Below are 12,401 nucleotides of genomic sequence, written 5' to 3' on the forward strand. Positions count from 1 at the left end.
GCGAGCGTTGGATTTTTGAGTTTGCTTGCATGATTATCATTATATAGAAAGCGTTGCGTTGTTGACTCGTTGTATGTATATGCCGGCCACTGGAAGGTGATTGGTAAGGAAAATCGCAGACAAATCAACGGTCGGATCGGACGCTGGACAAACCAGCTTATTAGACGCGACGAGTAGTATAGGAGCCAACACAAATTTGTGTGAGGGAAGAGGTTGAGACGGATAGGGAGCAAGTGGCCGAATCGTGACAGTGCTACAAACAGAATGATTTCATAGTAGTAGTGCAACTTCCTTTTTCCGATGTATCTTTTTTTTTTTTTTGCGGGGTTTTTCCAATGTATCGATCATTGTTGACTTTAGCGAGCGCCAGCAGTTCAGTACACGCAAAACGCACAGCTATATATGTGTACGCTAATCATCCATGAATTGTCCCAACCTCATTTCCTTAAACGCCTACGCATAGCTCTCACCATGTATCCGCCTCTGGTTCTGGTCCTTGCAATCTTCTTCGCCGTGGCCACTGCCATAGCGGCCTTGTCGAGTCCCCTCCCGCACCCACTCGACCCACTTTCTCCCACGGAGCTCACGGCGGTAAGGTCCGCCGTCCTCGCCTTCTCTCTCGTCGCTTCCCGCCCGATATCCTTTCACTATGTCGGCCTCGATGAGCCGGAGAAGCCCGATGTCCTCTCTCACACCAACGCCGCCGCCGCCGCCATCCTCCCACGCCGCGCGTTTGTGATCGCCCGAGCCGGCGGCCTCTCCCATGAGTTTTACGTCGATGTCACCAACACCTCCGCTCCCCGTGTGGTTTCGCATGGTATTCACGATGGCCCTGGCTTCCCAATGTTCACGACCGAGGAGCAGGTGGCGGCGGGACAGCTTTCACGCGAGTACCCTCCCTTCAGGGAATCCTTGCAGCGACGTGGGCTGGCCTTGACCAATGTGGGGTGCGGGGTGTTCTCCATGGGATGGTTTGGAAAGAATGAGGCGAGGCGGTTGGCGAAGGTGCAGTGCTTCATTGTTGCAGGCGGCACCGCCAATTACTATGCGCGGCCACTGGAAGGCGTGACGCTGCTGGTGGATGTCGAGAAACTGGTTATCGTTGCGTATAGAGATAGGGCAGCGTACTCGGTGCCCAAAGCTGAGGGGACCGACTACCGCGCCGGCAAGGCTAGGCCACCGTTCAACGGAGCGGTGCCGGCGCCTGGCGTCGTGGTGCAGCCGGAGGGCAAGGGCTTCCACATAGACGATCATATTGTCAGGTAAGCCCCTCCAATTTGCATGGGGTTGTTACTTGTTACTTGCCACCTCTAAAACTGGTTTACTTCGCGTGGTTCTATCGACAATTCCTTGGGAGTACCAATGACAGCTGCCCTTGGTCAAACGGTTGACAATATTCAGAGAGCAACTTCCCAACTTAAATAAATTGCATGTATTAGCACTGAAATATTTGACCAACCGGTTTCAGTAAACTTTTGGGCTCATGTCTTTCGACTTTTCGCTATATAGAATCTTCCATCAAGATTCGTCTTCCTGTAGGCCCAACTTATAGTTGTACTTAGTTATATAGCACTTATACTTAGCAATAGAAAATTTATGCTCAATTACAATGGATTTATACACAGCTACAGTGAAAAAAGATTTTACAACTGTTTTTTCTCTAGATTTATGATTTTTGACATATTTATCCCCCTTTTTTATCATTTTATTTAAAACGGGTTGTATCTATTAGTGGAAAATTTTGCAAGATTTAAAGCTCCAAATCTATCCATAAATCAATAGGTAGTACCTTTGACAAATTGAACTAATTCATGAGCTACACTGCTTGAGCGTGACTGCAGGTGGGCCAACTGGGAGTTCCACGTGGGTTTTGACATGCGAGCCGGCACAGTCATCTCTATGGCTTCTGTCCACGACGCTGATGCCGACCTATGGCGGCGGGTTCTCTACCGCGGTTTCGCCTCGGAGATCTTCGTGCCATATATGGACCCGGAGGAGGAGTGGTACTTCCACACATTCATGGACGCCGGTGAGTACGGCCTTGGCGTCTCGGCTGTCCCGCTGCAGCCTGAGGCTGATTACCCAGCCAACGCCGCCTACATGGATGGTTATTACGTCGACGCGGACGGCAAGCCGGTGAAGTCGGAGAACATCATCTGTGTGTTCGAGCGGTACGCCGGCGATATTGCATGGCGCCACACCGGGGTCGCGGGACCAATCGCACCGGTGATCTACCATCGACCCCTCAAGTGCGTGTGTGTGTGTGTGTGTGTGTGTGTGTGTGTATAATACTAGATGATGTGGCTTTCGGTGCAGATCACGGAGGTCCGGCCAGACGTGACCTTGGTGGTGAGGATGGTGGTGACGGTTGGAAATTATGACTACACATTGGACTGGGAGTTCAAAACCGTTGGCTCCATCAAGACCGTGGTATATAACAATCTTCTGTTTGCTTGCCGTGTTTAAAGCAAATTAAAGGTAAGAACTAACTCTTGACTCAATTAACACACGTATTGCAGGTGTCCCTTAGTGGTATCTTGGAGATGAAGGCGACGAATTACACACATGTCGACCAGATTAGAGATGACATACATGGCACGCTGATTGCCGAGAACACCGTCGGTGTCTACCATGACCACTTCATTACCTACCACCTTGACCTTGACATTGATGGTACCAAGAACTCTTTCATCAAAAATACCATCATTCCAAAACGCAACACGGGCGTTCGTGCAACCGGCGGTGCTCCCACACCAAGGAGCTACTGGACGGTACTCTATGAGGTGGCCGAAACTGAGGCTGAAGGCCAGGTGAACATTAATGGCGCACCTGCTGATCTCCTCTTCGTTAACCCAAGCAAGAAGACAAAAGTTGGCAATGAGGTCGGTTACCGGCTCATTCCAGCCGGTGCGACGGCAACATCATTGTTGGCCAACAACGACTACCCACAGCGCCGAGCAAGCTACACTAAGAAACAGGTGTGGGTTACGCCATATAACAAGTCGGAGAAGTAGGTGTCCGGGCTGTACGCCGAGCAAAGCACGGGAGATGACAACTTGGCTGCGTGGAGCAAGAGGTATGTCACCTTGAGCCCATGGCTCCACATTTGTGTACCTTAGAATACCATATCGCTCATTATACATCCCATGGCATGCGTATGTTGGAGCAGAAACAGAAGGATAAAGGACGAGGACATCGTCCTCTGGTACACGGTTGGCCTGCACCATGTTCCGTGCCAGGAGGACTTTCCTGTGATGCCGATGATTAGTGGTGCATTCGAGCTCCGGCCATTCAACTTCTTTGAGAGAAACCCGCTGATCAGGACCAGGCCACCCGGGAACTCCCCAAACTGCTCGTGCAGCTTTGGAAGATCCGGATAAGGTGATCGATGCTGCCGTGCAACTTAATTATATTTGAGATGTCCTTCGTACTTACTCGGATAATGTCGAAAATCTAACTTTGTGACGTTTTTGTATCATTTAATTTCATTTTCAGTACCAGTTGAATAAATTGTGTTTAAGTTGTGAGAAGTCAGGCTCCATCGTGTGGTTCACTGTCACCTTCCTAATGCCTAAGCTTTGAAGCTGACTGCAGTATCTCTCATATCCACATATATTCTGTCACTTGCATACGCTTTGTCAATCAAATGTCAATGCCTTCAATTATTGCTGCTGCCAAGGTTACTGTTCCACCATCATAGATCATGTAGGGTATACATATGCATATAAGCATATTGCTTGGTCACCTGGTTAACGTCATGGCTTTGAGCTAGCTATATGACCCAAGCATGTTTTCATCGATACCACGAATGGTAGCTTCATTCCAACTTTGGCAGTTTTTCAATGTGCCCACGCAACGCGCGGTGGTTCCTATTGAATGAAATATGTAATTTGATTCTATTGTGAACTGCATATATATCATTGGTGGAGAAGTGCTTTTTACTCCCGGTTCGTAATCCCCAGTAGTCCCGGTTGGAACCGGGACTACGAATCTGGGACTAAAGATCGCTATCTTTAGTCCCGGTTAAAGCCGGTTGGTAATACCAACCGGGAGTAAAGAGAGAATAGCGGTGGTCCCAAATGATCTTTTTTTTTTATTTTCTCCCAAATCAAGTGGGATGCATATCCCCAAATCAAAGTAACATCCCAAATCCACATCACAAATAAAGTAACATCCTAAATCCACATCACAAATCTTAAAGTTACATATACATCACAAATCCTAAAAAATTACACACAAATCAAATACATCACAGGTCATCTCAGATCCATCCAATAAATCACAAAATTATACATGTGAATCACAAATTAAAAAAAAAAGAAAACAGCGCCGTTGCCGCCGCCCGCCGGCACACCGCCGGGCGCGGCCCCGCCGGCCGCCGCCGCGCACGGCCCCGCCGGCTGTCGGCTGCCGGATGGGAAGGGGAGGATGGGTAGGAAAGGGAAGAGGAGGAGGTGGAGGAGAGGGGAGGGGATGAGGAAGGGGAGGAGGTGGAGGGGATGGAGGGGAAGGGGAGGATGGGCAGGAGAGAGGAGGAGGTGGAGGAGAGGGGACGAGGAAGGGGGGAGGTGGACGGGATGGATCGGGATGAGGAAGGATCGATCTGATTTAAACTGTAGGAAGGGGAGGAAGTTCGACCTGTGGAGGAGAGGATAAGGGATAGGGATTATATACTACGCTTGAATTTTAGTTCCGGTTGGTGTTTCCAACCAGGACTAAAGATCATTTAATTTTTAGTCCCGGTTGAGAACAACCAACCGGAACTAAAGTGGTGACACCAACCGAGAGTAAATATCCTCGGCCCCCTGACATCAATCTGACAGGGGATGAACCGAGATTAAAGATGATTTTTAGTCCCGGTTGATAACACCAACCGGGACTAAAGATCATAGATGGCTCTGGGGTTTTCAACTGGGACTAAAGATCATTTTTACTTCCGGTTTTTTTAGAACCGGGATTATTGTGGTTTTGGGTCGACCCAGCAGAGATCATTTCTCCACTAGTGTATGTTAGTTAGACTATGAACGAAAGCTGCAGTTTAGTGGTATTAATCGGTACTACACCATGTCAGGTGCTATCGGGCTGCACCTTGGGAGTTGGGATGTGTCACCAGGGCAAGCCCATGAAGAGGGGACAGATAGAAAAGGCAGTATATAAACAACACTTAGCTCGGTTCCCAAAAATACGTAATACGCACGAAAAACGGAGCGGTCTATTTGCACGTGATTAATTAAGTATTTGCTAATTTTTTTAAAAAAAATAGATCAATATGATTTTTTAAACAACTTTCGTATAGAAACTTTTTAAAAAAACACACCGTTTAGCAGTTTGAAAAACGTGCAAGTAGATAACGAGAGCAGAGTTTGAAACCGGCTGTTACCAATATAGCCTTAGGCCGAGTTTAGTTCCAAACTTTTTCTTCAAACTTTCAACTTTTTCATCACATCAAAACTTTCCTACACACACAAACTTTCAACTTTTCTGTCACATCGTTCTAATTTCAACCAAACTTCCAATTTTAGCGTGAACTAAACACACCCTTAAAGGAAGGATGAAAGAGAAAGAGCAATGCTCTGGTGCTATCAGCATCTGCTGATAGTATTATAACCATTAAAAATAATCCGAATTCTTTGTTAATAAGGGTAAATTAGTAATTTACTAATACATTAATTTGGGGTATGTCATTTTTATTTTTGTTCCCATCTCATAGTTCGTTGCATCGCTGATATCCCATAAAAAAAAGAGAGAAAGCAAAACGAAGCTTCTGCATGTGGATAGCTAGTCCTCCTGTCGACGGTGCTTGTGGATCGCAATTCGCAAGTCTCTCCCGCCGGCGGCGTATACACTCCGGCACCCCTGTCAGATGACAAGTCCCTTTTAGAAAAAAAGGATTGATAGATAATACTCCTTTCTTATTTTAATATATGATGTCGTTGACTTTTTTACTAACGTTTGATCATTCGTCTTATTTAATTTTTTTTACAAATATAAAAATATTATGTCATGCTTGAAGACATTTGATGATAAATGAAGTCAATGTAAAATAAATGATAAGTACATAATTTTTTTATAAGATGAATATAAAATAAATGATAAGTACATAATTTTTTTATAAGATGAATAGTTAAACATTGTTAAAAATTCAACGATGTTATACATTAAAACACGGAGGGAGTAAAAATTCAACGATGTTATACATTAAAACACGGAGGGAGTATGAGTTTGAGAGCTGCTTTCATTTCACTGAACCGTCAAATAGACTGCAAGCTATTTCAATGCTGAACAAATCCAGCATATAATTAATCCAGTGTAGGGGTTGGGTGTGAAACGTAATCCAGTTCCCTTTCTTCATTGCAGGAGGTTTACCTGGTGACTCCAGAAGAAAAACGGAAATGGTAAACCCTTGCCAAGTCTCCCAAATTAAGCCCCTGATCTTACGTAATGGCTGTCGCTGGAGCTCGTCGACGATAGCGTTTTTGCACATTAACTAAACATCTCAGCGATAGAGTTTTTGCCCCTGATCTTCTATGTATCTCAGTCGAGTTGGCGAGCGGCGCTTTCATGTTTGAGCTGCGAGATGAGAACCCTTCCGCACCTGCTAGTTTAGTCACTGCAAAATAACAATTATACCCCTCCTCATATATTTTTAAGAAAATCCCCTATGTACAATTGATAATTCGTCCAATCATTTATGTATCCCTGAATTTTGCCTCATCCCTTATATACACCTGAGTTTTCATTTAGATCTCCTCTATACCCATTACGTTAGTTGACCATGAGTTGACCGTTAAATGTTTTTAAGATTGACTATATTACCCCTCTCTTATCCTTATGTGCTAGTTTAATGATAAAAACACAATTATTATATGACAAAAATATCTATTTGTAAATAAACAAAGGGAATATAATTATTTGACAACAAATTTTAAAAATAAATTAAAAAAATTTAAATTAACTTTTATGGTATACGTATATTGTTTTCATCAAAATTTGAACCCAACAAATAAATAATTTTGGTTCACAATTTATAGCTAAAACTCTTATATGGATTTTGTAAAAAAAATAAATTTGTTCAACAGTTTAAGTTTTCTTTTCAATAAATAATTATGTCACATTTGATTTTATTATGAGTTACAATTTTTCACATTGTGAATTATGAAAAATGGGCGATATGGTCATTTTAGAAAAATTTAACAGTCAACTCACGGTCAACTAACAGAATAGGGATAGAGGAGATCAAAATGAAAACTCAAGAACATGTAGGGGATGAGGCAAATTCAGGGGTATAGAAGAGATTGCGAAACTTTTTAGGGTTATGTAGGAAATTTTCTCTATATTTTTTGAAGAACCACAATGCCTTATCACGTTTCTACTACTACTAACTAAGGTGGTAATAGAAATATATTTGAACCATTTGATCAAATGAGATCAATGGTTCAGATTTCTTTCTACTATTAGTAGAGAGCGCACCATACTGGGGCCCTAACAGAAAACAACGACTTGGCCATGGTGGCTCGGCGCGGCGCGGCGCGGTGACAGCATCCTATTTCCTGGCTTGGAGCCTTGGCGATTTCCTTTCCTACTCTCATCGATCTTTCTTCCAGCCCCCTACCTTAGCTTCTAGAACCTTCTAGAGCATGTGTCATCTACCTCTTTTCTTCTTCAGTTTCACCTCAAACAGCTAGTTATACTTTGAGTTTGTACTGGAGATTGTTGTTATTTGTTGAGAAAAGAGGTCCTTTAACAATCTGGGATCAAAGCCATCGATCCTTGCTTGAGTATACAATGAACAATCAAAAGAAATCAATGGATTGGTACCTAGGTAGGTTACTAGAGAAATTTGTGCTATATGTTACTACAGAAATACTCTCAACAAATAACAACAATCTCCAATACGAACTCGCATGTACAGCTAGCTATTTGAGATCAAACTGAAGAAGAAAAGAGGTAGAGGGTACAAGCACTAGAAGGTTCTAGAAGCTAATGTAGGGGGTTAGAGGTAGGGAAGGAAAACGCCAAGGCTCCAAGCCAGGAACTAGGATGCCACCGCCTCCAACCCGTCGTTGCCAAGGCTCTGTTTTCTATTTTGTTTGATCAATGATCCTGTAGTTGGCTGAAACCAAGAGCATGTCAATGTTATATCATACAATACTATAATGTAATAGGAAATTCTAATGAATAAATCAATTCATTCATTTTTTCCAAGTTTCATTGTTTTAGTCTGTTTCCCAGGAAAATTAGAAAAATTCACAATAACTGCCTTTTGTTTGAGTCTATTGTTTGAGTAAGCAATAAGAATTGGAGCCAATAAATTCCCAATGGGAAAATTCACTTTTTCTTGTTAAGGAAAAAAGGCAAATAATTTCTCAAATAATAACCGTTGAAACCCGTAACTGCCTTTGTTCAATGGGAAGAAGAAGGCAACATCTTCAAATTCCCAATTGTTGAAACTTACTACCTCCGTCCCAAAATAAGTGCAACCATAGATATCCGTGTTTAGCACTTTGACCATCCGTCTTATTTAAAAAATTTATAAAAAATATTAAAAAAAATTAGTCACACATAAAGTACTATTCATGTTTTATCATCTAATAACAATAAAAATACTAATCATAATATTTTTTCAAATAGGACGAACGGTCAAACGTTGAACATGAACAGTGCTAAAACTGCACTTATTTCGGGACAGAGGGAGTACATGTTCAGCTTCCTCGTCTAGTTTGTGTATCTATATTTCTAAAGCTGGCAGGCCTCCCTGCAAGCTGATTGGTTGAGTTGTTACCCCACTCTTTGATTGACATGTGTCCCTACACCATCCGTCTATAAGCACAGCGCACTCGCATCCTTTGCACCTAGGGAAGCCGGGAAGGAGGAGCGTGAATGTTGGCGGGTCAGGGCCACATGTCAGTACTAAATTGGCAGAAAGCTCTCAACAGGGAACTTCCAGAAAAATTCCAGGAGGAAAAAGTTGCAAGTGAAAACAAAACTCTCGAGAGAACATCCAAAAAATTCAATGAGGAAAGAAAGGCAAAAAAGAAATAAAGAGTTGAAACCCAGGAAATTTGAGGAAAGAAGGAAAGTTAAGAAAAATGAAGAAAATTATATTGAGTGAAAGTCATTCACAATGAACGAAACAAGGAGGAAATTTTATTGGAGTTGCAGCTTTTTCAAAAAAAATATATAACATATTTTTTGTAGCATGATTGGGAATTTCTAAATACTTAAAAGATAGTGTAAATTTCACAAAACTACATGTATTTTCACTAAACTATAACAAAACTATAAATTTAAAATGTCGTATCATAAAACTGTATATTTAACATTAAATTTATCACAAACTACAGATCTATAATCAATTATCACAAAACTATATATTTAATATTGAAGTTATCACAAAGTTACAGATTTTTAGAGTTTAAATCCTAACACTATTGTTATGTTATGTTAGAGCTATAAACATAGTTTAATGATTGAATCGGTTCTAAACCTATAGTTTTATAATAATGTTCTAACTAAATGGGTAGTGATGCAGACATCACTCCTTCAGATATACACAACAATCCTCCACCGGTCATTTAAGAGTCGATAATAAGAGCTCGCGCACGACAATTGAATTTAGAGGTGAGCTCGTTCCTATGTTCTTCATTGTATGAATTTGAGAATAGATTGCTACCTAATGATTATATTGTGATTAAGAACAATGTAGATAACAAGGAAACACTTAGAGAAGGACTTAGTCATGGAGGATCAACAAGGACGTCCAAGTCAAGGTGGAGGCCCAAACCAAGTGACTTCGAGTGCAATTCAGAGTCCAGGACCAGTCCGCACTAAAACGGGTGCCCAGGTCGCATACGTGCTCAGATTGGGGCGTTCTTTATATGGATGGAAAGCTAAGAAGATAAACTTTCCAATGATTCTGGTCCCACGTCCAAATTATTTCTAGGTCAACAGGAATCGACCGAACAATTTGACGTCCAGAATCTGTCCCGGTGTTGCATCACCGTATTTGGGCCTTTGGGCCGTGTATCGTGTAGGAACCCATTAGGGTTGCGTCAAGGGTTGGTTGCACGACCCTAAACTCTATATATCAGTACCCGCCGTCACCTTTAGGGTTTGGGTTTTGCTTAGATTAATCTGTCAAGAACAGTTTCGCCGCTAGATCGATTTGTGGGTTTTGCTTAGATTAATCTGTCAAGAACAGTTTTGCCGCTGGATCGGTTTGTAAGACACTCGAATTTGGGGTTCCACAAACCGATCTAGCGGCGAAACTATTCTTGACAGATTAATCTAAGCAAAGCTCAAACACTAAAGGTGACGGCAAGTACTGATATATAGAGTTTAGGGTCGTGCAACCAACCCTTGACGCAATCCTAATAGGTTTCAACACGATACATGGCCCAAGGGCCCAAATACGGTGACGTAACACCGGGACAGATTCTGAACGTCAAATTGTTTAGTCCATTCTTGTTGACTTGGAAAGAATTTGGATATGGGACCAGAACCATTGGAAATGTTATCTTCTTAGCTTTTCATCCATATAAAGAACGCCCCAATCCGAGCACGTATGCGACCTGCGCGCCCATTTTAGTATAGACTGGTCCTGGACTCCGAAGTGCACTCGAAATTGGCTTAGTTTGGGCCTCCACCTTGACTTGGACGTCCTTGATGATCCTCAACTCTAAGTCCTTCTCCAAGTGTCTCCTTGTTCTCTCTATTGTTCCTAATCACAATATAATCATTAGGTAGCAATCTATTCTTAAATTCATATAAAGAAGAACATAAAAACGAGCTCACCTCTAAATTCAATTGCCGCGCGCAAGCTCTTGTTATCGGTCCTCAAATGACCGATGGAAGATTGTTGTGTGTATCCGAAAGAGTGATGTCCGCATCAGGTAGTTTTGTTACATTCCATCTTAAATGTGTAGTTTTGTGATAAATTTAATTTTAAATCTATAGTTTTGTGATAGATTAAGTTAAATCTATATTTTTTAGATAGTTTGGTCATAGTATAGGTAGTTTTGTTAAATTTACTCTAATTATACTACTCGTACATGCTAAATAAAATATAAAATAGTACCCTTTAAATATCATATAATATTTTTTTATAGAAAACTTTATAAAATCTATAGGCGCGCCAACCGTGCGTGCCGATTTTCTAGTCCATACTAGTCGAGACGTGTTACACGCCACTTGGCTGGGTCCTGCTAATGCGCACCCGCACTCCCCTCCCCCTACGCCGATTCCTCCCTCTTCCCCCCTTTCTCCTCCCCATCCTCTCTTCCTACTACAGTACACCACAAAAATTTTTTAAAAAAACAAAAGTTAGAAAAAATTACGGATAGAAATACTATATATAAAAAATTTGAATTTAAATTCAAATTTGAATTAAATTTTAATTCAAATTCAAATTCGAATTCAAATTCAAATTTGAATCGGGTATGTAAAACTTTTAACTTATAAACTTTGAATCTATAAACTTTAGATGTATAAACTTTAGATGTATAGAAATACTTGATATAGAAAATATTTGAATTCAAATTCAATTTGAATCAGATATAATTCAAATTCAAATTTGAAACGGGTATATAAACTTTAGGTCTATAAACTTTTAGGTCTATAAACTTTAGTTGTATAAACTTTAGATGTATAGAAATACTATATATATAAAAAATATTTGAATTCAAATTCAAATTTGAATCGGATATATAAACTTTTGGTCTCTAAACTTTAGATATGTAAACTTGAGGTGTATAAATTTTAGGTGCATAAATTTACTAAAAATAGGAAAGTAATACGGTGAAAAAAAAAACAGGTAGAGGGAGGGAGGGGGGAATGGGGTGATCGCTAGCCAATAGCCAGGGTGATTGTTCGCCCATTAGAGTTTCCGCGCTTGACTGGACCATGTGGCGTACGTGATGTCACTGATAAATCCGAACCGACGCGAGATAAAAAAAAACTGAAAAGGAAAATCTCGAAACGTCGATCCAGGATTGAAAGCAGATGGATCAGAGGCGACCTGACCGTTGCTAGCGACTTCACCAACCACCAGTCCATTCTCAAGGCACTTTTTGCATTTTAATACATACAAATAATTTTATACTTTGATCCAAAAAAAAATAAATTAAAAAATCATGAAAGTACCCTTATGTTGCCTGTTGGAATTCAAGACTCGTGTAGTCGCATAACGTAAAGGACCTTGGAGATTGGAGTTCTTGATTGGTTCCTATTGGAAATTTGATCATAATTCGGTATATTTTAATCTAAAATAACAAGATAATAAGCATGATATTCGCAATGGGAATTGATCCAGTGATAGTGGTAAATGTAATCAACATGAGCATACTTAATATAGAATAAGCATCAATATAGACAATACAACGCAATAATATTGTGACTGACAG

The 12,401-nt window shown here is 41.2% G+C and overlaps 1 protein-coding gene across 1 annotated transcript; it reads left to right on the forward strand.

The window, feature by feature from the left end:
- Nucleotides 1–434: 434 nt before the first annotated feature.
- Nucleotides 435–3,530, forward strand: LOC4340946 (amine oxidase [copper-containing] alpha 2, peroxisomal). The gene is made up of 5 exons (XM_015786628.3): nucleotides 435–1,262; nucleotides 1,842–2,226; nucleotides 2,317–2,430; nucleotides 2,520–3,076; nucleotides 3,170–3,530. The coding sequence occupies exons 1-4, from the start codon at nucleotides 472–474 to the stop codon at nucleotides 3,012–3,014; spliced, it is 1,785 nt and encodes a 594-aa protein (XP_015642114.3). The 5' UTR covers nucleotides 435–471; the 3' UTR covers nucleotides 3,015–3,076; nucleotides 3,170–3,530.
- Nucleotides 3,531–12,401: the final 8,871 nt, after the last annotated feature.

The sequence above is a fragment of the Oryza sativa genome, chromosome 6 (genome assembly GCF_034140825.1).
Source record: "Oryza sativa Japonica Group chromosome 6, ASM3414082v1".
NCBI classification, from domain to species: domain Eukaryota; kingdom Viridiplantae; phylum Streptophyta; class Magnoliopsida; order Poales; family Poaceae; genus Oryza; species Oryza sativa.